This window comes from Haliaeetus leucocephalus, unplaced genomic scaffold, assembly GCF_000737465.1.
Source record: "Haliaeetus leucocephalus isolate CR32 unplaced genomic scaffold, Haliaeetus_leucocephalus-4.0 Scaffold1000, whole genome shotgun sequence".
NCBI classification, from domain to species: domain Eukaryota; kingdom Metazoa; phylum Chordata; class Aves; order Accipitriformes; family Accipitridae; genus Haliaeetus; species Haliaeetus leucocephalus.
Genome location: NW_010973436.1, coordinates 2769346 through 2794493, shown reverse-complemented (window position 1 = coordinate 2794493; position 25148 = coordinate 2769346). Strand labels below are relative to the sequence as shown.

The 25148-nt window shown below is 45.6% G+C and overlaps 1 protein-coding gene across 4 annotated transcripts in view; it reads left to right on the top strand.

Annotated features, from left to right (window-relative positions):
- The window catches only part of ANKS1A (ankyrin repeat and sterile alpha motif domain containing 1A), a 109795-nt gene that overhangs the window by 44338 nt on the left and 40309 nt on the right, over nucleotides 1-25148 (top strand). For all 4 annotated transcript variants that reach the window (XR_775446.1, XM_010584661.1, XM_010584662.1 and 1 more), the window contains exons 11-12: nucleotides 2136-2253; nucleotides 9339-9910. Coding sequence is in view for 3 of the 4 variants with exons in the window: in XM_010584661.1 (XP_010582963.1) it covers nucleotides 2136-2253; nucleotides 9339-9910 (690 nt within the window). In the remaining variant the exon portion in view is untranslated. The remainder of the gene's footprint in view (nucleotides 1-2135; nucleotides 2254-9338; nucleotides 9911-25148) is intronic.

Genomic DNA, 25148 nt, shown 5'->3' with positions numbered 1-25148 from the left:
AGGTGCTTGACTCCCTTCTTTCACTATCTGCAGAAACCTTCTGGGTTTGTAGCTGACTAAGAGTCTTGCATTGTCAAATTGAACTTCAATTTCATTTGTTTGCTACTCATCTCCGAAAAGGAAGTGCAGATAAAAGACGAGGCGCCATGGTTGTTCCGCAGTTCGGTCTGCAGTTCTGGTGAGGGAGGATGCTGTGGATTAAGCACGCTTTAAAGAGCATGCTCATTAATAACAACATCTTATTTTTGGGCTTTGCTAATAGTGAATATTTATACATGCTAACCAACATGTATAAATAAATGAAAGATGAATTGGAAGAAAGTTTTGTTTGATTTTGTTACTCCTGGTTGCAGAGCCTACAGAGCAAGCATGGTTCTCCAGGAAACAGTGGTCTTCATTTTGAGTGAACTTGAACCTGAAACTCTATTTAAAGCTTGGAAGGATGAGAGACAGGGAACATAAAGTGTAACCAGGCCTATAAATGCATGCCCAAAAGTTTACAAAGCAAAAGCTAGGAATTGTGTGCTGCTGGGGAGCTACTGCCTTTGAATGCGTTCAGTGCATTTGAAAGAGGACAGCACAATAATCGTCATCTGCAGGAGTCTTAGGAGTATACTAAAGCCTGGCTTGATGTCTAGGATACAACTGTTATGACAGGCTGCTGCTGCGCGGTATTTTTCCAAGATCTCTGGCGAAAGCCTGTTACCTACTGTTATGGTCTGATGTTTTTGTGCCACCATCTGGTCAGAGGTTTTTTTTCCTTAATTTGTTCATTATGAGCTCCTTCACCTGAAAAGGAGCAGGTCTGCCTGACAGCTCATGCTTGAAGCAGGTAGAATAAATACTTTCTTTGCTGGACATGGCCCATTTCCTCCCATTGAGAAAGTTGATTTAAAAGCCAGCTGGGCTTATGCAGAAACAGTACACGGATGTAGGAGTCCTGTCTGTGCTGCTGACTCCTGGGTGTCTTTCCAAGACTCCCTAAGCTTCCAGAGGTCCTGGCTAGATTGCAGTCGGGTAGGTACCTATTTGCCCTTGAAGCAACTCTGATGCTTTCAGTTTGGGGAAGAAATTCGAGGTGGTGCTTAGTCTGCTGTCTAGACAGCAGCAGTTCCAGGAGTCTGTGAGCAGTATGAGCGCCCTCCTCGGGGGGATGTTTTGTTCAGACCTGTTCTTCCCTGTCTTGGCAGCAGGTAGGGATCACTTGTTTTCTGGGTTGGGTTTGACCCCAACGCGGTTGGCTGGGTTGCAGTAGGCACACATGGCTCCTGGGATAGGGTTGCATCGACCAGCCAGGGTCTGGCCAGGAGATGGTGCTGAAAGGCAGCTGACCAAGCAGGCAGGGTGCCTTGAAGCCCAGTTTAGCCCCATTAGCACTGGGATGGCACAGGTGGCTCTCTTAAGGGTGTTGAATGCCTGTCATCCTTGGCGTTGAGGTAGACCAACATGTGCAAGTCTGCAGCAAGACTCATTTGGATCCTGCATCGAGACCCCATCCCTGCACATGGATGGTGGCTTTCCAGAGCAGCTTGCTGGAGGGTCTGCCAATATTACAAACAAGCTCTAATCAGAGGCTTTTTGGGATTTAAATGAGCACAATCGCTGCTGCACATCCTGAGGTTAAACTGAGTTTATACAGTGTTGCCTGAGGGCTCTTTAGTCCTAAATAAGCTGTGCATCCTGAGGTTAAAAATGCTAGATCTGAGGCTTCTGAGAAGGTGGCAGGGATTTGGGCTTTTTTTTTTTTTTTTAGCCATGTCCTAATAGGGCCAGCAACTAAATAGTGAATGACGATGCAAATTCCAATAGCAACAGTAAGTCTGAGTTGGGATGAACAGGAATAACGGTCTCAGCTCTTTTCCCCCCTCCAGGCTGTGTGCAGACCTTGCGCAGTGAATCAGTTGGTCAGTGCTAGAAAGCTGTCAGCAACCTTAAATACTGGAAAATAAAAGGGGTTTGGGTGGGCTTTTTGAGGCAGGGGGAAGGGAATATTACGGTTTGGATCATACTCCATGGTGAAGGTGTTGCCTCTGCCAATTCCTTGCTTAAACCATGGCATAAAGAGGCCTTGTGCCTTATTGCTGGGATAAATAGCATTGCTTTGTGGAGCACTGCATTATGCTCTTTTTCATTAGGCCTCTGTTGCACGAGGGAAGAGCAGGGGAAGTGGAGCTGAGGAAGAGGAACACCCTTACGAGCTGTTGCTTACAGCAGAAACTAAAAAGCCAGTTGCCGTGGATAGGAAAACAAAAGGTAAGTGACCATCCAAAAAGCAGAGCTGTTTGCTTAGATGCATTTAAGGAAAATATAGAGGGCAGAGAGTAACTGGAACAATTAAACTTTGTTGGGTGGGGCAGCTGGGGTCTGGATGGCAATTGTTTTGTTTCCTGGTAATCTTCACTTTTATAAAGGGGAGATCTAAACATTCCTGTGTAAAATGTACGTGGAGGAAGGGCAACTCTGCTATTTTGAGAACTAAGAGATTGCGAGGACCTACTCTGTTACCTTAGAAAATAAGCAGATCTTGTGCACAGTCAAGTAAATGCAGAGGGATGGAAGGCTGTGCCATGTTGTTACAAGTGAGATGAACCAGTGCAAGCATTTAAATGAGCCGTATTCTCCATCCAGCTGAATTTGAAGACCTGCTGGCGTTGCATGTTTATATCAGCAGATGATTGGCCCTGCTATCCTGGTCTTAAAATCAACATCCCGCTGTGTATTAAAGCTAATTCGAGATGTAAACTAACAAAGGAGGAAAACAAATGTGTAGAGCAAGTCCCTTTCTAGAACTGACTGAAAATCCACTATATAGCCAGGTTAAGTATCGAACTAGTCCCTCTTCTCCCAGAGGGACTTTTGTGCTTTACAAAGGATCTGGGAACACCTTGTCTCTTGTGTTTGGCTATTGCTGGGCTTTTTGGCTTTCCTTCAACAACAATAACAAAAGATCTGTTTAGAGGAAAAACATCTCTTGCTTTATTCAAAAGTCCTGAGCAGGAATTTAGAAGGATTTAGTTTGGACTCTAAACCTGGAAACCATTTCACTTTGAGGATGAACAGAGGATAATGAGGACTTCATGTGATGCCTCATTGACTGCCCTGTAAGACCTGCAGCTTTTTTTTTTTTGTTCCTTCTTCCAGCATGATAGCTTTCATGCCTTGAGTCCTGCTGCACTCCTAGCTTGTATAGGGTGGCACAAGAGGTCATTGTTTTCCCACCAGCATTTGCCAAAGCCACTTGCTGCCGGAGGCAAAGTTAGGATGCTTTTCAGGTTGGTGCTTTGTGGTCTCCGCCAGGAATAGTCCTTGGGCGACAGCCATTGAACCAGAAGCTTTCAGGCTATCTTTTCAGTGTGCAGCTATTGCTGGTTATTCAAGTGCAAGCTATTCCTGACTGCTTTGCTCCTTTCTCTGGCTACCGTGTCTAGGCTTGATTAATACGAGTGAAGGTGTGTCATAATTATGTGTCGGATTAAAATAAAATCTCAAAGTAATGCATCTGCTTGTTCTTGTGCAAATCTCTTCCCCTGAACGCCTGAGGACGTCAGTACTGCAGACCGTCTAAGCCCCATTTCATGGAGAGGTTGCAGGAAGCATCTTTAGCCTATTAACGATCCAGAGCAGAGAGTCCTGTCTTTTAATGTAACAGCTAGAAAGATAATATCTGTGACTTCAGGGTTTGCAGTCTCTGGAAAGTGTTACTGTGTTTGTAACAAACTAGGGCTTTTTCCACTGTTGTAATGGGAGAAATCCAAGGCTGCAGTAGAGTTTTCTCATCTTCCAGGGCTTGTCTGCTCTTTTAAATGCAATTAGCACTATGACTAATGCAGTGGAGGCTTCGATCTGGTGGAGGTGAAGAGCTGCTCCTGGGGGGAAGGGGCCCGGCCAATGTATTTCTCATCTCTTGTATTTCTTAAGCTTGTCAGAGCCATCTCCCATTGCTCTTTGTGGTGGACCTGGAGAAAGGGACACGATTGTTTGCCCCCCTTCTCCAGAGGGTACCAGCTGTTTTCCAAAACATCTCGGTGTGATCCCTGTGGCACAACTGCACGTGTGGCAGTGTCCCCAGCTGGCAGCTCTCACTGCAGGAGCAGCTGAGCTTTGACAGGGCCCCATGTCATCTTTCACCTGCTGCTTGTCCTCTTGGGGACTTCAGGCTTCTCAACCCCAGTAAGAAATGAGGCGCTGACTATTTTTCTCTTTTGTCTTTAGCACGATTTTTCTGTTTTGTGTTGTTTGTGCTTGCTTTCTGTCACAGCATTACAGGTTGCTTCTTTCTGCACGTGAGTTGCATAACTGCTCTGGAAGGGTGGATCAGCTTTGAGATCTGCTTTATTTCACTGGGAACAATAGGAAATGTTTCTGGCTTCTGCAGTAGTTGGGGTCAGATGCCAGAAGGGCATGTGGAAGCAGACGTAGCTAAGTATGAAATGCGATGTATATCCTGATGGGAGGGGGAGAAGATGCATTTAAGGAGTAGCAGAGTTGTTTTGGCAAAAAGTTAAACAAGGGCTGAGTGAGGGACTGAAGCCTTAATTGGGGTGTTGGACAATTTTTCCGCCTCTGGATCAGAAGGGTCCTGGAGCATCAAAGGCAGCAGCTCAATCCCAAGACAAGGACCAGGCTGAAGCATGGCTTTGAATTGCTGCTTGGACCTTGAGCTGAGAAGCTGTGCTTCTAGTTGTTACTTGATGAGTTCTGGAGGAGCCTTTGGTCAGAAGAGAAGGACTTTGATTCTTGCAGGCTCTTGAGAAGGACTTTAAGGGCAGTAGAAAAGCTGGATTTCAGGCATGCTGTTTTTAATGGTGCCTTTCATATGTGATAGCCGCCTTTGTTCCTCTTGCTGCAAGTTGTCTTGTATCCAGTGACTAGATGAATGTGGTATTATCCGCCTGGCTTTGGTTGCCTTTTGTGTATGTTACAGCACTTCGCTGTCACATGCTGGAGCACTAGGAAAAGTTGGCCTAATGTTTTGGGCAGAGTATCAGAAGCTGTTTGAGCCAAATGCTTTCCCATCCCCTTTGGTAAGGAAACTACGTGCAATCGCATGCATGAAGTCAGGGCATTCAGACCTTGAACAGGACTTGTAAATAGGCCAAGAGTGCCAAACCGTGTGTGGACTGACCGGGAGGAGACTGTTCAACTCCTGTTGTGTTCAGAGAGACCTGGTGGAGGATGAATGCAGAAAATACTTCTGAGTTTTGATGTCTGTCTTGCTTCTCAGGAGAGTCATCCACAAGTGCTGTCAGCAGTAACCATCTGCAGGTAGGACTGACTTGGTTCCTTCTGATAGTTGTTAAAAACTGATATTTGTTAAGGTTCTGCTGTGCTGCTTCCATAGGGAGCCCAGCTTGAATCATAGAATAGTTTGGGTTGGAAGGGACCTTTAAAAGTCATCTAGTCTAACCCTCCTGTAATGAGCAGGGACATCATTGAAGTCCCTACTTTGCCTTACCTCCTGCTAGAGGTTTTCTTTATGGTTATACTGGTTCAACCAGATGTATGACGGTGCTCTAAACCAGACATCTGAAATGAGCCAATGATAAAAGACAAAACATGCTGCAGAGAGATTTAAAGAAAATATCTTTTCAGAGAGCCAGAGTATGACTGCAGAAATGGTGGGATGGGTATCGCTATAGGGAATCTATGGGGACACATGGCTATTGCAAACAAAGGTTGGAAGGGACAGAAACCTCTTGGTTTGCCGTGAGATGAATGATAGTGTAGGACCACAGCCTACATGCCCTCACTTGGTTTTATCATGCCTGGAGGACAGACCCCTTTCCTATGTCTCAGGTCCAAGACTGCATTTCTGTTGTCATGATGTATTTAGAAGCTTCTGTGCAGAGTCATGTTAGTGATCTCTAAGCAACTAGAACAGTGTTTTATTGCCCTTTCTTAAAAGGGGAATAGGGAGGGGGTACAAAAGAGCACAAGTTCAGGTAGCTTTTGGAGGATAAACTCTGTCCAAAATGACTGAGCTTGATGAGACTAATACAGGAGCCTATTGTACACATCTGTGTAAATGAGCCTTTATTTCAGTTTTACTGCAGTTGAAGGTATTTTTGCACCTCTAAAATAGCACCCTAAAGGCCAGATTCCTTCTCTGGCCTTCTATGCCACAGGAGGAAGATTTGCATGCTCCTCACTTGACAAATTTTGGCATCATGTAGCATGGGGAGCCTTTTCTATATGAAAATTAGAGACTAGCATATGCCCTTGCTAGTTTTAAGGTTGGGGAGCTTGAGCAAAAAGCAGCTGCAATAACAGCTTCATTCTCCTAATCCAGGGGCATGAAACAAATCCTGCTGATGATATATAGGGAAAGAAATTTGATCGAGGCAGGGTGGTTGCAGCTTAGTGTTATGAGTTTAGGGAAGTGCTTTGTATCTGGAATCATCAGGCTGCTGGCAGGGAAGCTCTTAATTGAATCCTCCCTGGGAAGCAGACCGTCTGTACCCAGAAAGGGGTTCCCATTCCCATTAGGTGTTGGAAGTTCCTCCCGTCAGTGAAACCTGCAGCAGGCGTTGGCTGAAGAAGTCAGGACCAGTCAGATGTCTGTGCTTCGATGTAAAATGAGCTAAGGGAGTTGGACAGAAGAGCCTGTCTTAAGGATGACTCTCTTTCTGAGTTAAAAGGTGTAACTTGAGGAGAATGCTTTCAGATCCCTTGAAGTGCAGCAGATGGATAGAACTGGGGTATCTCTGTTTTTCTAGCACTTAAATATTATTTTCCCCTTCTCCAAATTCACTACACCCTTGAAAAATGAGTCATGTTCATCTTTTTGACATGAGAAAAGTGATGAGCACATCAGCTGAATCATGTCAGTAACCTATCCCACAAAGGTACACCTTCCCGAGATGGCCAGTGGTTGTTCTGGCCTCTCTGCTAGCCATCGTGAGGCACCTTTTAAGTTGAAACCCCCAAAGGATACCTTGAATCCCTGCGGAACTCTCTGTGTTCCTGCCTTGTGCACCTGTGATAAAAAGGAGTGAGATTGCTCTTGCCTGCCTATGTTCGTTCTTCCGTCTGCGGCTTTCAGTACACACCTGTGTTACATGCTCTGAAATGTCTCCTTCAAGGTGTTCCTCACATCTTCTGAGCAAGTGCTGTTGCCCTTGCTTCATCCCTTCCTTCGTACCTTCTTTCCCTGGCAGCTGCCTCATATTTTGAAGTCCTTCATTGGCTCGAGGATGAATGGGCGGCTGTGGTTTCTGTTCAACAGGAGCCCTTTTGTGAGTCTCTGGAGCTGGATTTGGAGCACTTTGTTCAGGCTGGACCCAAGTATTCCAGCACGTGGCATAAACTTTCACTAGCCGCCTCTCTGCCTTCAGCAGAAATGTCAGTAAAGGTTAAGCTGGGGCATGGAAGAAATTATTTCCAAGGAAGGACAGAAGTTAAGAAGAAAGGCTGTTGATTTTGCATAAGTTTTTCCCTTCCCATCAGGTTAATGTGACTGTCCTATCAGTGCTGTGTCCCTCTTACCAGGTCAGTAGCTTTTTCTTAATACCAGTCTGTCCTATGAACGCAGCATGTCTGATCTCTTCTAAGGTTTCTCTCCAGCATTACAGCTTCATAACTTTATGCAAAGTAACTGAACATAGTCTGGTCTGGAGATCTTCTGATGGGGTGCTGCTGTTGGCACTCCCCGGCCAGCGTTAGGAACGATGCTGGTGACACCACCTGCCTGCAGGGGATGTGCCTCCCCCTTGGCAACTGCAGTTGCAGAACTTGTGGTGTATGTGCCCGTGCAAGATAATCAACAACTACTTCATTGTCCTGGAATCTTTAACTCACAGGATCCAGAATGAAATAAGCCCTTGCATCACTTGATCCCAGCGAGAAGCGAGATCCGTCGGCGCGCTGCCCTGGCAATTAACCTCCGTTCAGGCTTTTGCTGTTCCTGACTCAGCTGCCAACTGAGCAAGCTGCTTTTAGCATTTCTGTGGAGTAAACAAATGCCTGTGAGAGGGACTAGCTACGCTCATCAAACACAGGGCGCATGAGACCCCAGGATCTGAAGCGGCTTGCAAAGACAAATGACTAATTCAGTCCTTTCCTGCCTCATTTCTGGTGTAAGGACAGACCATGAAACCAGACGCGTGTTAGTGTTTGAAAATGACCTGGTCAAGCTTAGTGCTGGAAAGGATGCTTGAGGGGAAGGAGTTGATCTCACTGTTGTTGCCAATAGCCTGCTTTTAATTAAAGATAAGTAAAATACACTAATGAATTTTGCCTCACTGAAATGAGGATTCCTTTCCCTTGGCTTCCGAGAGCTGCTGTCTTGCAAAGCAAGCCATTTCCTCTTCACATCTAAACATCCTCCTCTTCTTTCAGAGCCACTTTATCAGGGTGCTCTGCTTTATTGTTCCTTTGCAGCGTCATTTTTTGGACCTCAGACTGAAGAGTGTTTCTTCAGCACTAAATGGAAGTGGTTAAAATTTGCAAGCAATTATGGGCAGGTATAGGAATCCTTGGTAAACAAAAGTTATACTACTTAGCTTTACAAAGTTTCGCTTTGCAGTTCAAATGCGCATTCGGATGTGGCCAAGGTGAGTACATATATGTCTGTGGACATGCTTGGCAATTGGGATCAGTCAATTATTCATGATTTATGCAGATCCCTGGTACCTGATATTAAAGATGTTGGTGCAGGAGTAGCTGAGTAACAGTGTCATATTTCTGGGACAGCCGGTACTCCACACAGCTTGCTCCGTTAGTAGATCAGACCATTCTGTGTTCAGTGGTTCACTTGCAAGAGAGAGACTTTTTTGATCAAGTTTTTTATTGCATAAACTGTTTATTTCTCTCCCCTGAGTAAGGAGGAGAGGTTAAACTCGGAAACCACTAGGGAGGAAAGCAGTGGTTTTTTTGGGGAACGGATTTTGGAACTCGCAGGTTGATTACAGTCCAGAAGTTTTCCCACCCTGCAGCTCGTGCCAAGAGCAGGGAGCGCTGCTCTAAATAACACTTTGGCCTTTATGGAAATGTATCAGATGTTCCAGGAGCCTGTGTCTCTGCTTCTCCTACCTCACTTGCTCTCTCTGCAGGGTATAGTTAGCACTTCTCTTAGCCTTATATAGCAAGGCCTGATAGTTAGTGTTAACAGGAATAAAACAACAAGGAGAGCTGCCAGATTGCATAAATCAGGCCAGTGTTTGGAATTTCATAAATGCCATGACTTTGGGTACAAGTTGAGCATGCAGAACAATACTGAACTGTTCTCTCTTTATCTCTCCCTCCCTTGCTGAGGGAGGGCAGGGGGAGAGCTGGAATTTTGCTGCTGCTTCCATGTTTTTAATTTCCTGCCCCCCCCTCCTATTTTCATCCCCTTGAAGACCACAGGAGGAGCAGTGGCAGCCGCAGCCAGGACTCTGCCGACGGCCAGGACATCCAGGTTCCAGAGCAGTTTTCAGGGTTGCTCCATGGTTCCTCCCCGATCTGTGAGATAAGCGAGGACCCTTTCAGGCTCGTTTCCTCCACGGAGAAAGGAGGCACGGAAGCTACAAGCCACCCACCTGCTATGCAGCTGGAGGATGCTGACTTACCTGCCCCTGGATCAGTACGGACCAGCTCTCCGGACCAAAACCAGAAAGTGGTCTACGCAACCGTCCAGCACGCACACGTCAACCGGGCGGATCCTGAAACTGTAGTCACGCCCCACGTGCTACAGCACCCCGGCGGTGCTGAGGAAGAGGGGGACAGAGCTGTGGGCAGAGCCCACCCGGGGAGCAAGCCCAAAGCTGAGCTCAAACTCAGCCGCAGCTTGTCTAAATCGGACTCTGATCTTCTGACCTGCTCTCCGACAGAGGACGATGCCATGGGGAGCCGGAGTGAATCGCTCTCAAACTGCAGCACTGGGAAGAAGAGGCTGGAGAAGTCCCCGTCCTTTGCTTCGGAGTGGGATGAGGTAAGGCTGACCTTGCTTAAGAGTTTCTGTGCCAGGAATGAATCTGAACAGCATGAGCTCCTCTCTACCACACTGGCCTTCAGAGGGGGTCCTGGGTGGTTTTCGTTACTTCTACTAACTCTCATTGCATTAACAGGCAAATGCTCACGTGTAAGTCTTTAAGGTGTTAAAATGCCAAGATAGGCTTAACTGGTGTGGGGGAGAAGCGGAATTGCAAGAAGTGAGGGGCTTGTCAAAGTTTAAGTTGCTCAAATACAGGGCTCGATTTTGTTTAGGCAAGACAGACGTTTTTACATCCCCAGAATGAGGGAGAGTTGATAACAGTGCTCCTCACAAATCTTTATGTTGACCTCCTCTTTCCAATTCTTCCCCTGTGGACCCTCCCCGCATCTGGAGGAGATGTTTTGTTTCTGGGTCCCTGCTGCTGGGGGGGTAAGCAGTGTCCTGGGTTCACGGGGATGGAAGGAAGAGAGTAATTTGACTGTGCTGTGTGTATTTAATAGCTCCCGCTTTCCTCTTCACATATTTATTTCAGAGGCTTGTTAGAAGTTACTTTATTGTAGTACAGGAGGCCCATGGATAGTTAAATATTTCATGCTCAGAAAGTTGGCCCTAGTGAACCACTCAGGCAAGATTAAGTGTCCCTCTGAAATTCAGCACCGCAGCATTACTGAAACATTCTTTGGAGATGATTCTCTGCTGGTAGAGCAGCAGCGCTGCAGAAGAGATAAGCTTAGATGAACTATTCTTTGTACACTGAAAGGAAATAAAACCCTGGCATGGTGCTGGGGGTGTGGAGCTGTGTGTGCTGGGTGTGTAAACTCGTGGGACGCTTGTGCCCCTGCTCACCTGTGCTCTGTGCACTGACTGATGCTCAGCTGCCTCTCTGATCCTGACTCAGAGATAAAATCATCTTTTATGGAAGAGGGAGGTATTCAAAAATGCTAAAAGCAAATTGGGAATCCCTCCTCAGTACGAGTCCATCCTTCAGTTCATACTCTCACTCCCTGCAGTGTTTCAGGGTTGCCAAATATATCTATTTTCCCTCTGTAGCTGTTTCGGTTGTAGAGGCTTTGCTGTTAATTACCTGGGTCAGTTGTACCATGGCTGTTAGTGAAGGATTCTGCAGCAGAAGGCTTATTTGAAAGGAGTGGATAATTTTCACTGTGCTTTTCATGCCTAACTGAACTGTCCATAGCAAATGTTGAAAGGGAGAAGAAGCCTCTGGCTTTACAGTGCCGCACAACTGTACTAGTAGCAGAGGTCAAGTGTTAGTGTGCCTGTGCTTCCTCTGCTCAGAGAAATGAACCCACAGATCGGCTTCCCTGCTTGTAAACAAAAAGCATTGTTTCCACCCAGTGTCAGCCTAACAAGCCACAAGAGGAAAATCTGCTTTTCCTTCCCGTTACGTTTAGGTGAGGAAATCAGAAAAAGAATGTGAAAAATTCACATCTGTCTACAATGGGGAGGTCTAACTTACAAAAATTTGTACTACCAAAACCGGATGGTTTTATTTGTCTTCCTGGTTTCTGGTGTAATTTAAACATTTTGGTTTTTTGAATTGCTTTAATCTGGTAGTAGCATCCTGTGGCTAGAGCACTGATTTGCCTTGGGGTCTCATGGCTGTCACAGACCAGCTTGAATGATTCTAGGCAAAGGTTTCTCCTCTCTGCCTCAGTTTCCCCATCTGTGAGATGGCAATAGCCTCCTTTTGCAGAATGTTTTTGTTCCCACTGAAATGTTCTCATAAGAAGGGGGACAAGCCAGCAGCTGGTGATTCACTGCCTTTAGCTTGAATTGCTGTTTAATTTCCAGAGACTGTATAGAGAGGCATGTGGGGTCTCATTCTGACTCCTGGTGCAACACTTGCACTCTTTGATGCTGTCGGCAGGAGGGGCACAGTTCACGGGGTAGAGCAATTTTCTATAGAAGGAGCATAAAATGGAGTTGCTGATAGTCAGTAGTTTATATGGTCAGGCTGGTTCTTGCTATAAAATATCCTGAAGCAGACTCCTATGATTGTTAAGAAATGGTAAAGATGCACCTGTGGGGAAGGTTTGGGGTTTTTTTGCAGTGATTTGTATGTGCAGGAAGGGGCTGATCTATCTGGTCATAATGGCAACAATGAGATTTAAACATAAATGTAGTGCTGTTGTTGGAGGTTTAATTAGTTCCTGAATGGGATAATGCAGCTGCTCTGAATTAGATGCAACTTGCTGCCTCTGAATTTACCAGGCTAATATAAAACCTTATTGAGCTGCCCCGTTAGCAATGATTTGGCTCTTCCTCTGTGTTGAGGGGAAACAATGGCAGATTTATGTGCATTATTCTGTTAATTTTAATAGTCTTTATGCAGGCAACTGAGGAGGAAAGTGATCCATGTGCAGCTCTATGCAACACGCAGCTGTAGCAAACAAGCTGAGGATTTTGCCCAGTGGCCTCGCCAGCAGTAGGTGTGTCTGTTCAGGGTGCCGGGGACTTGGGGAGGGACCTGTTTATGTCTGTGGACAGATGGGATCCGTGGCAGAGGCTGAGCTAGCATCGCGCTGGGCCATGGGTGACTGTGCTCGGCTAGTCTTGCTGACCGGGGACAGCAGGAAAATCTGCTGCTTGGAGGCGAAGGGTCACGTCCCTTCCCCAGCCAAGCGCTGCCAATGCCCTTTGTTGGAAGTGGAAGGTGGTGCCGGCTTTGCCAAAAGGGTGGGATGGGGAAGAAATGATTCACTTGGCAAAGCTCGTCCTTGTTCCCAGTTGCAGCTCCCCTGCTCCAAGGACCTGGCCCGAATAACAGATGCCGACAGTGTTGCTTTGTGCTCTGTGCTGCAAAGGAGTTTGTTCAGCTTGTGTCCCGTCTGCCGCCTCACCCACCGGCTCTTTCATGGGAGCGTGAATGCACGCGTGATGTTCCCCCTCAGCTGCTGTTGGATATAAACTCCTTGCAAGCAAGCCAGAGAAATTCTTAAAGCAAACAGCAATGTATTGCCCAGGGAGAAGGGTGAGGAACGAAAATGTTCGATCCTCTGCTTGAGTGGGAAGCAAGCTGGGGAGAGGAAGCGTGCGAGGGGGTAGAGTTCCTGGTCAGCATAAATATTAGAATCCTTCCAAACTTGGCTGAGGGCTAAAGTGATAAATTTGTTTTTCATAATCGGCTCATAAATATTTAGCAGATTGGAGATGAGCATGTGGCAGTCGCAGCCCACTATCAGTTTTATATGGAAGAATAAACTGCTTGCACTCCTGAAGGAGGAGGGGGGCTCTCGGCACCCGTCTCGGCTGCCAGCCCTCTTTCCGGGGCGGATTAACTCGCATCTGCTCGGCCTTCCTCCTCCACAGAGCAGCTCCAGCCCTGCACATCTGCCCGTGTTCATGCACGAGCCCTGCCGTAGGCAGGCGATCCTTGCATCGTGCAAAGCGGTACTGGAGTCCCTTGGAGTTTGTTCAGCAAACCCTCCCACCCGCAGGGTGTGATCCAGGAGGGGCTGAACTGATTTCTCTCTTGATAAGCTGTTTCAGATCTCTTTGAATGAAAGGCGACATATATGTGTCTAATATGAGTAGTAAGCTGTTTAACAAAGGCTAAGGGGTATGCAACAACTTTGCTTTATTCTGAGCCCATGCCATCTGATCACTCTTAGCCAGGTTGAGGTGCTGAATTGTTCCTTCTCCCCCTGCCCCAGCTTCTGTTGTGGTTTTTTTTTTTTCCCGGGTCCTTTTATCCATTTGATAGATCAGCGTGTCTGTGCTAAAGAAGAGAGCCTGACCAAGATGAAGTAAAACTTTGTCACAATCATTCACTGAGCTGCCGCAGCTCCGCTGGTGAAGCAGCTTCCTGACAGGGAGAGTAATTAGTGGGGATGTAATCTCCTGGGGGAAGTGGCAGAGGAAAGATGGCTGGGCTTGAGGATGTTGTGAAATAGGCCTCTAAAAACTGCGCCAACTTGAGAAGAAGTCGGGCTGTGACAAATGCTTTCTGTCCCTTAGATGCTGTCAGGTTGATAAAAGCAATGCACAGGTATTTGGAAGTCACGTCCTGTGCAGCCTCGCTTCTCACAGGACCAAGCAAGGTGAAGTGAGAATGCCTAAATGCAAATAGCAGATAAAATGGGCTCTGTTTGTAGAGGAGAAAGAGGAGGGGAGACATTTGGCTTCGGCAAAATGCAGAGGTGTTGGGTAGTACCTTGGCTTCAGGAATTTAGGTTCAGTGCCTTTATAAAAGGTTTCTGATGCGCTGCTGCTTCTGCAATTATCTCCATTGTTCATTTCTGCTTTGTACCCTCTGCTCCTGCCTTTACAGCCAAGTCACCCTGCTCCTGGGGTTGGGTTTTGGGGTTGGTTTTTTTTGAGGATTGCAGGGTGCTTGTTCTTGATACATGTATGATCCAGGAGAAGCATCTGTGCAATCTGGTGTCACCAGCCCGTGTCTGCATCCACACTCTGAGCAGAGACATGTGGAGTTGAGTGCTGTTTGAGTTAGCTGCTCTTCTGGGTTGTAGGTGGCGGTAAGAAAAATGATCTATTAAGTGTTCAGGAGCAAAGAATGAGGCAGGTTACTGAGAATTAGCCTCAGACCTGGCTCCTGACATCCCTTAATCCTCCACTTCCAGCTGTCTGCTATCAAGTAAGTGGGTCTGATGCTGAATTTGTAATGCATGCTGGGCTCAGAAGTTCCAGCATCAATTTCACAAAATGAGGTAGTTGCTTTGTGTTCTGTCTTTAGCTCTTTTAGGAAGAGATTAAACCTCCTTCAAAAGAAACTTAGGGAACTGAATAAAAAATGCATTTTACTTGAGCTTTTTTTAGAAAAAGGGAGATGCACAGTCCACTACTTTGATGCATTTTTCTCCCCAAGTTAATTCATTGAAGAATGAATGAATATCCTGTAGCTAATTATGGCACTGGACAACCATCATCTCCTATGAATAATTGCAGTGGTGCTCCATGTTTCGCTATCGCAGCAGAAGGAATTCTTTCCCATTTGCAGTAACTGTGAATGTGGTGGTTCACCTGTTGCTGACCCATTTGGGAGGTCTTAATGTCCCATAAGGATGGATGCCAGGAGAAAATGGCACAGCTCTTGTGCTTTCCATCACAGGTTTTGAAGAGCTGGGGAGCAAGTTGTTAGAGGTTGTGGCTGCTATGGGGTGCCTTCAAATACTTGAGCTCCGTTAACCTTGTCAGGACTGCTTGGGTGCTTAAGTACCTAGTGAAATTAGTGCCTTAATTACAGGCTTATGGTTGAGGATTAAGAACATTTGCATTGAAATGTGAAATTTTCAGGAAGGCTCTTGATGCAAAACCTGCCACTGCCTTAAAAGGATACCCAGAAGTTGAAATTCAGAGCTGCGAGCTGGTGTTGAAAGAAAATGCAAATATTTCCCTTGTTATTCAGGGGGAGAGCTGCTATTTTTGTGCCTGGTGAAACTGCATCTTGTAAAAAAGCTCAGTGGTTTTTGTTCTGACAAGCTGACGCAGCTTACCTGCTGGGTAACGGCTCCTGTACGGCCCAAGCTGTAGATCAAAATACTGGTGTTTCGAGTGAGAAACACAGTTGAGAAAACAGTATGTTCAGCCTCTCCATATTCATACCACCTGCAGCATCCAGGCTGGCCATCACATCTCTGGCTCGCATGGTCCAAGGACATCCCTGCTGTGTGGGTCACAAGGCTCCTTCCTTGCTTGCCAGCAGCCTATGCCTCCTAAAATGTTTAATTTATTCTTTTGGTTCAGGTGTTTAAATCTTAGCACTTCACTTGCCCTGGGTTTGGCTTGTGGGACCAGGCAGAGCCTGTTTTCAAAGCGAGGTGTGCTTGGCGTGCTTTTCAGCTGATGTCCCTTGCCTAGAGCTGGTCCTCATTTCTAAGCTCTCATTCCAGTTTTCCCTTTGCCTGTTTGAAATGTTTTATGACTTGTTTTTTGTTTAGGGGAAAAGCAGTAATGTCAGTATTTTTGTTCTGATTCCTGCTATTCTCAACAAGCATGTCCATCAGGATCTTAATCAACTTAATTATTGGGCTGATTATTCTATTATCTCCAGATCCCAATGTTTCCTCTTGTTTTTCCTGTGCTAAGGTCAGGAATTCTTACATCATCCCTCATGTCAAATCTCTTTTCCCTTTGCCCCCAATGGCGAGATTTCCTCCCTTCTGATTAACTTTTTGAAGTGAAAGCTATTGTGTTTCCATGGTACAGGTTTGCTTTGCATCTATTGCAAATGGCCAGCCTGTTAAAATTATAAGCTGTACTGAACTAAGCCAATCCAAGCCAAATGAAGACAATTTACCAGTTTTATAGGTAAAATTGGTTGGTGTTCTGGTCTGAAAGGCAAACATAAAGACCAAGCATACTTTATTCCTATATTTAGCAGCAAGGTTTAGGCATAACAAGAATTATATCTGCCAGCTCTTTGGATTGTATCAATTCATCTGGAAATAGATAGGTATCCAGGATGGTTCACCCTAAGGCAGGTTTGCAAAATACTGTGAGACATTGCAGCTTATCAGCTACCCTGTGCATGGAAGAAGCCTTCCATCCACACATTCAAAAGGATTTGTGAAAATGCCCTCAACGCAGATCTAAATGCACAATGACTTCTTTCTCCTCTTATTTGTAGGTCACCAGTTACAGGCTGAACATGGATCTAAATTAGCCTGTGTGTATCCAGTGCACTAGAATAATATAACAATTTCAGTCCACTGCTGCTATGTGTTTCTGCTAACTTTTCAAGTGTATTAACTCAGTATTTCTGAATCGGAAGATTTTGATTCTTCTATGTAAATCATTCGTGCTCTGACGGATATTTTGGTTATGTAACTATCTTGTGATTGTTAGCATTTTCAGGACTTTTTCAGGAACAGAAATGTCCGGCCTCAGTGTCCTTGCTAAATTCAGTGTTTCATTATGTTTGCTTCCACTTTATGTTGCATCTTCCAGCACTTCAGAAGCTTTTATTTTTAAAAAAGTGTTTCTGTAGCTCTATCTCAAGTCTCCATGTGGGCTTTACCATGCTGTATTGCGTCCTGCAAGCTGGAGACAACCTTTGCACCGAGAGCCTAACATCATTTTTGGCTTTGAGCGTTAGGATGCGACAGTATGAAAACATAGCTCTGAAGACAGTGAGTTGATTAAATATTCTTAAGGGGGTTTTGCCTTTTTTTATTGTGAGTTCAAAATAACTAGCGTCCAGCTATTTCACTGTTATGAGCAGACGCATTGTCGCATTTTGGCCATCTTTCTTGTCATGTTAACATTGAATTTTACTGCGTGTTTGTCAAAAAACATTGGTATTTGGAGGGCTCTGAAACTGCAGATCCACCACACACTGGTTGTGAAATACAAATTTATACCGTAAGGTCCTTTCCTTCTGGTATGTGTTCAGATTTGTAATTTGGGGATTTGTACAAAAACACAGACTGGAGAGTGGTATGAAGCAACAGTCCCTGATACCGATCCAAATGAGTTTCTCAGAGACCATATTAAGACAGAAAATATGTGCGCCTTTATCGCTAATGGACAGTTGCAGAATGTCTTGAAATAAATAACGAATTTAGTGAGTCCTCGCGTTGTGTGTGGAAAGCACATGCTGCTGGAGGAGGATATAGCATGGGAACTCTGAAGTTCAAGTGTTGATATGTGCCTCAAACAACTGGCTTTTGTAGTTTAGGTTTAAATTAATAAATTGAGCGTTATATTTTCCAGGCCTTTGGTATTTGTTATGCTGAGTTCATAACACAAGCTGGTATCTTTTGTATACACAGAATATATTGAGCGATGAAATATGAGGCTTCTGCTCTATGGGATGGTGTTGTTGAGAACATAAGCTGAAGCATCAAACTAAACCAGAAGTGGTTTATGTGTCACCAGTCTAGAAATGAGATTCATGGCCCAGACCCATATTTCCCAGGACTGCACTTGCACTAAGGAGCCAGCAGGTATGGTCCCGGATCTTTCTCCTGCTCTTAATATTTGCAACTCCATCCCTTTCAGAGATCCTGGTGGGTGCTGCAATCCAGCCATCCCTCTGCTCTGAGGATGTATGCCAGCTGGGTCTGAGCAGCCTTGCTTCCACCTTCAGGGATGCAATATCAGTTAGTAAGATCAGGTATCCATTAACCAAAGACTTTTCTGGGGAAAATGCCTTAGATGACTTGTGTCTTGCATCAGCAGGACAAACAAGGGAGCAGGCAGGACCTAACCGCTTGTTAAAGCGGCACCTGCTATATTGTTTCCCATATGAACGTCTGCACGCAGCATCATCTTGGCTTGCCCGCTGCCTGCGAGCACCCTAATCACAGTGGTATTTTGAGCCTGTGTCGTGTTGGCTTTTAGAAAAGATGCCTGCCTTCCTGTTGGCTTTGGCCCCTCTATTGTTATCTGTGCTATTGTCACATCAAACCTCAATTATTGTGAATCTGCAAACTGCTTGGAAGCTGCAGCGAGTTCAGCATGCGACCCTGGGCGCTTGCTGTGCTTCGCTTTACTGGGCTGCGGGCTGGAAGAGCAGCAAGTGCTTAGAGATGCAGCTAATAGATGTGAAGCAGCATGTCAAATGTAGTGGACTTCATTTCGGTGTGGCTGCTGGAGAAAGCTGTCTGAGGTGTCTTTTCATCATGTGTTTTCTAAATTGATATGAGAAGCAGAAGCAGGAGGAGTTGGGCCAGTGCGATTACCACGGCACTGAGAAGCCTGGAAAATGTAGAAGTATCAGCTAAGTGGCATTATTGCCATTTACAGGACTCGTGGCGTAAATTGGGTATTAATTTTGAGGTGCTCAAAAGGCTAGCTAAAGCTGTTTTTTTTTCATTCAGTCCGTTGCTCTTGTGCAGGGTGTTGGTATTCGGCACCATTGGGCAACTGTCACTTGAGTCACTTGGTCGTGCTGACCTCTTCCATCCCCTCCGGACCATATACCACATCTCTTGAGAGATGATTTCATAACTTAGCAACTAAAAAAGAAAATCCTAAATTTTGATTAAATAGCTCTGCTTTCTTTTTCCTCCCAGCAACCCTGAAATAACTTGCTCTTGTTTACTAGAAAATCTATAAAACAGCTGGAAACAGCTAGCAGCATCTCATGTTCAGCTAGAGTCACCTCGTAACTGTCCGACACAAGCTTTCAACCATGATATTGAAGGTTGGGTGTCAGGCTTTGTGTGCAGGAGGGATCATCTTTTTCAGGCAACTGTACAGCTCATGGGTGATCTTACCATTGCTGTATTTGGGGTTTGTTGCTGTGGTATTGGTACAAAACGGAAGCATCAGATGAGGGTGTTCTGTGCTTTTCCAGCATCTTCCATTGACCTAATGCACCCTTATTTTTCTCCCCTGTTTTTTAGAGCTAACCCGTTATGCTGTAATGAGGCTGGTCACTTTGTCATTGGGGGTGTTTGTTGTACTCAAAGGGGTTTTTAAACTGTAGAAGCAGCTTGTCTGGGGGTTTTTTTATAATTTTTAAACCAGATCTGCCCCATCCCTCAGTTGTAGAAGCTTAGAAATAATGAAGTCTTAACCCTTGACACTTACTTGGAATTGCAGAAATTTAAAATACTGATAACCTTTAAAGCCAACTTTGTAAGTAGCTTTCAAGAATAAAATATGCTGCTGGAACTGCTATCTTGTCTGCCGAGCTCTAGCCCCAGGCAAGTTTGTACAATAGGTTATGAACCCCTTAATAATAAGGATTTATAATGGGAATCCTGATATATTCTTAATTATGCTTATGCTGCAGGGTGTCATTATAATGTGCTAATACCATACATATGGTAGATAGTGTGCCATTTGTTTTTCTGTGTTTTTATTTAATTATAGACTTTCATCTGAATAACTTTATTGCTCAGTGTTTCTGTTTCTTTGATGCATGTGCAGGCATGCCATAGCTTATCTTCCTTGTGACCAGGCTTCTGGACTGGTGATTTTTAAGCTGCCAATTTGGGAAGGGGCCACAGAGGAAGCAGAAGGCATTGACCCCACACAGATTTTTTCCTTGCGATGTGCAGAGCTCAGAAAGAGATGAGCAGTCGTGCATGGTACCAGAAATTGTATCGTAAGGGAAGGTAAGCCCAGGAAGCACCAGGCAGGAGAGGTTTTAAGGAGAAGCCCTGTTACACTGTCCCCTAACGCTCTTGGTGGTGGCACAAGCTGACAGTCCCCCTGTTGCAGAGGTGGGGATGCTGCTGTCACCTTTGGGTGAACTGCTGAACCACAGAAAGTAGCTCAAGGAAGAAAAAAGTAATTTTCTGCTATTTTGGTCCCAGACGCAACATGCTGTAGTTACGTGTGTGTGCATATATGTATGTGCACATGCACAGACACACCTTCAACTCTAAATCATCTCTAGATGATAACATGTAGTTCCCTATTCAAGCTGCCCAGATATCGGGCTGATGCAGCAGTGAGGAGCCTGTGAAGAGCAGTAGAATAAAGCGACCTGTTATGTCTCGTTCTGTTCATACCTGATTTAACAAGTCTGAAGTTGTTATAGTGATTTAAGGGGAAAACGCTTCATTGGAGTTTTTCTTCAGTGCCCCTGAGTTAACTCCAAAAGCTGTTTTCCCAGGATAAAAGCATCAAAGGGGCTCTCCTTTGTATATCAAGGCATAACTGGACTTTAATGGTAACATTTGGCTTCTCAGAAATAAGCTCCCTGCAAAGGAGCATGTGTTTGTGTGTGCATGAGGGAGGTGTTGGAAAGAGAGAGCGCTGTGTGGAAAGGTTGGACAACATAGCCTGGTGTCTTGGGCATGCTCCCAGCCTCCCAGTTAACATACACAAATCAACCCTCCTGGTCGGCTGCCTTAATTTCGAAGCAAGGAAGGATGCCTTTACTCTAAACAGAGTTGTTTTGTGGGGCTCAGAGCCTTGGTTGGGGATGTGGGGTGTTACACCTGCAGAGCTGCAGAACAGCAATGCAGATCATTGCCCGAAGCAGCTGGATCCTCTGACCACCTATTGTTCTCGGAGGGGATGGAGAGAGGGGGAAACCCTGCTTATAAACTGTCTGGGGTAGGATAGATGTAGCTCTTGGCAATATCTGGCTATCCAAATGCTGGCATGCACGTGTGTATATATTTTTTTTTTTTTTTCTTCTCCCAGGACAACCTTGCTGTGTCCTTGGGAATCACTGATGCTGCATGCAGAGACTGAGAACAACAAAACTTCTGCATTTATATTGATGGCGAATGTAAGGGCTTTTCAGCTGTAGGTGAGGTTTTACTAAGCCTCTTCCAGAAAGCTCGAATAGCATAAAGATGCCCCCGAACCTGGGTGAGTGTCACACTAATGGAGTGCTGCTCAATTTTGTGCTTTCTGAATGAAGCTTCCTTTCCCTGCATGCAAATGAGTTGCTGCAGACAGCTCGTATTCTGTGAAGCTGTCTTTTATTTTGGTGATAAAAGACCCCGGGACTTGTTTAATCGTCCTCTGTCTCTCTCAATGGACTTGCTGGCTCCAAACTTCAGTGTTGGCTCCGGGGAGGGAAAAACTGGAGAGATTAATATGGACACCACGGCTTCACGTCCATCAGGGCAGGGGAGTGGAAACGAAGCGCGTCAGCGCGGGCTGCAGAGCGGTGCCTCTGCGGGACTGTGCGTGCCCTCCGGAGAGAAGGCTCCTGCTGGCTTCAGTGCCCTGTACCTGGCACCACTGTCTTCAGAGAAGATATGGGACCTGTCCATCTCTGGGTCTCCTGCTGGTCATGCAGGGTGGTATCAGAGGAAAGGAGGTATTTTGCGTCCTGCTCATGTAGAAAGCTGTTAGATGCTTCTGCCATGAGCGCTGTGAGGTGGGGAGTTACTTTGCAGGACTCTGGTGTTGCAATGTCCTCTGTCTTGCCAAGCAGAACAAGCCTCAGCATCCAGTGTGTCCTCCAAGCTGGCTTGGCTTTTACGGGCCTTCTACAAACAAATACCTTTTTCTCCACTAATCAGAACTCAGTCGCTCGGGGTAGTTTGTTTTAAGATAAAGTTCTGTTTTGGAGTAAATTGCCAGTTGCTATGTTTTCGTGGCTGCCTGCCTGCCTGCGTGGAAGAGCTTGCCACTTCCCCAGTCCTGGGATGACTCTCAGCCGCACCCAGCTCCTTTTTTCAGGGTATTTTTATTTTTCGGCAAAACATAGGCAAATGTGAAAATAAATCAGTGTGCTTCAATCCTGGTAACTGCTCTGCAACTCCTTCCTATTGCATCCCTTGTTTTGGGGTTTAATGAAGGACACTATCCCATCCTTGCAGCCTTTCCTTGTCCCAAAGTATTTCAGCTCTGCAGTAGTTTGTCGCTTTTCCTGGTAGGGTTTCAGGGCTTATTGGCCAAAATACCTTTATAGTGTGGAGCCAGCTACCCTTCTAGATTAGGAATAGATATGATTGTATTAATTTAGAAGGCAAAAGCACTTTGCGGGTTTATTTTGGTGGGTGTAAAAACAAACAAACAAAAAAACAATAAAAAAACCTCCACCCTAAACCCACCCCACAACCTGTTCAGAGACAGATGCTTGGTGCTTCAGTGGAAAAAAACAGGTTAAGCCAAAACAAATCGGAACTGAGTGTTCAGGCTACAACTAAGTCTGAACTGCAGCACTATATTTAAACATGGTATTTTTGTATTTTAATAATTAACCACTGGGAAAGAACAGCCTAAAAAACTGTAGTGTAGGCTATTTTCAAGGTATCTTCTCTTCCAGCCCCATCTTGGTGCCATAGAGTGCAGCTGAGGACTGGTTGTGGAGGACAGGGATGCTTTAAAGCATTCATTCCCTCTTTAGGTTTGTGTCCTTCCCCTGTATTCTTATCTTTGCAACCTCTTAACAGTTAAATCAAAATGATCAGCAATAAACCGGTGTTTGAGTTGGTGCGTGGCTTGGGAGGGTGTTTTATTTTCATGGAGAGCTGAGGGCATGAAGCAGGATTTCTCTTTGCATTAATTGTAATACAGTTTTGACTGTGCATAACAGTGACTGCCTCCAGATCAAACCGATGTTTAGCAAAGGATGGGTTGTGAAAGGTAATCCTTTGCCATGTGATTATTTCATTACCATTCAGTTTTATATAGCACAAGGCAATTCCCTGTTTTTGAGGAAAAGTTCTTGGGTGTTTTAGTGCTGAAGAAGCACCTGCAAGTCCTCACTGCTGTGTTTTGAGTGCAGAGCTGTCAGTGCTGGGGTCTGAACCTGAAAAGCATCATGTCCCCCTTGTATTAGGGGAGGGCAGCGCAATGGAAACAAGTGAACTTGGCCTGGCATTCAGAGTTAATTTGCAGTTTGAATCTAGCTATGGAAAAGGGGTGCAGGGAAGGAAGCAAATTTTTCACGGTGTCAGACCATGGTGACCTGCCCTGGGCAGGGGAACTCATCCAGGCTGTTGAGAGCAGAGTGGGTTGTGATCTGGATTCACGTTGTCCTCTTGTCTGCAGCTTTTGAGCACCTGTTACCTCCATTTGTAGGGCAGAAGTTGTTTTCTGAAAACTCTTATCTACATTTAGAGGAAGTGGAAAGATGGGGAGAATCCTTTTATCCTGCACCATCCTCTCCAGGGCTATAGTACTGCAGTAGGCATTGCTTCTTCCCAGTGAGAAACACAGCAGAGGACCTGACCTTTCCTAAAATCAAGTTAAAACTTTCTCTTGGCCTTCATCCTGCATTGTGAAAGAGCAAAACTGCAAGTGGGTAAGGGTGGAAGAGGGCATCCATGCACGGAGTGCAGTGGGGGAGGGCAAAACGCTGGCTCTACCGCTGCAAAAGTGCTGGGAAATAAATGGGATCTTTTTGTAATGAGCATCTGATGGGAGGGAGCTTACCTGGCTCTGGCCAAATAGCGTTCAGAGTCATAGCTCTGACCACAGAGGGGCTACAAATGTGGGGTTTGAATCGGTCACGGAAACATGCTCTTGTGCTCTTTGCCTTTCCCAGCAGCGCCGGCAGCAGTCCCCACACGTCTTCAGAGCTGGGTCCCGGCACAGCGTAAGAGATCTGCAAAGCGCTTTGCCTCTGTTGCTGGGAGACAGTCGGAGGGAGCTGGGGCTGCTTGAACAAACATGCTTTTCTCCTCGCCTCCTCTCTTCCCTCCCTCCCCACCTTTTTTTTTATCTTTATTTTTTCTTCCTGTTGGTGACTGGTTATAGGAAAAGCTTGGCTGGAACCAAGTGATTCTTGCTCCAAATGATCCCATGAGACTAAAGAACTTCACAGGCTTCCAGATCCGCTGAAGTAAACATCTTTCAGAAAAAGATCCCAGACAGTAGGTACAAGAGCGGCTCCAGCTTAGAAATATACCTTGTAATGAAGCTAATTGACATAAATCTTCAAAGTTTAATGCCCTTAAACTTCTGGAGCTTGAACTGAATTGACCTCAAGACCCAAATTCTGCAGCGAGCCCTCAGGTTGTGGCAGCATCCCAGAAATCCTGCCACAGCTCGGGTTCTGTGCCTGCCTATGGAAGTGAATAAAACAGTCAGTACCAAAGCCGTTGGTCTTATTTGGAAATGAGGCTTGTTTTGCACCATCCCTGTATTTCCCTCCAGTCTTGCATGGCCTTTATGTACTGATGAAACATAAGGGCACCATGAAATTTCAAGGCTTTGCTGGGGAGCATTTGCTGCTTCAGAGGAGCAAAAGCAGATAAAGCAGGTGGTTCTTGTGGAAATGGTGACTGGCAAAAATGTGCATTGAGAGACCTAGGTTACCTCTAGGTTCCAGTCAGTAACCTCTGCTGAGAAATATGAGGCGATTTCATGACTTTTCAGTAATTTCACATTGTTTACAGGCTTGAGCAGAAGCTGCTGCATTGCTCACGTGTCCCTCACGCTCCATCACAACTAATGAGAAATGGAAAAGTTCTTTAAAACAGCCCGTGGAGAGGAGCGGGGCTGATGGACTGAAAGTGATTGCCACAAACACCTCTGGCAGCGGGAGACAGTGCCTTTTAAGAGTCATAACTGGGGTAGAAGAAAAACTCAGGATCACAAGGCAGAGTTTAAATTCAGTTTTTTCCTCTCAACTGGTTCCAGTTTAGCTGATCCCACACTTCGGTTGCTGATACTGCAGAGTTGCTGATTTACACAAGAGCCTTAGGTTAGCTGACAAAAAGCCCCAACTTTTTCTTGCAGTTCTCAAAGCTATATTTCTGGGGCTTCCTTATTCAGCCACAGTGAGTCTAAATAGTAAGATCAGATGACACAATGACTAGCCGTGTAATTTTTATCTGAAGCAACGGCTAGTGATGCGAGCAGTTGCAAAATGAACCACCCTGTCTGT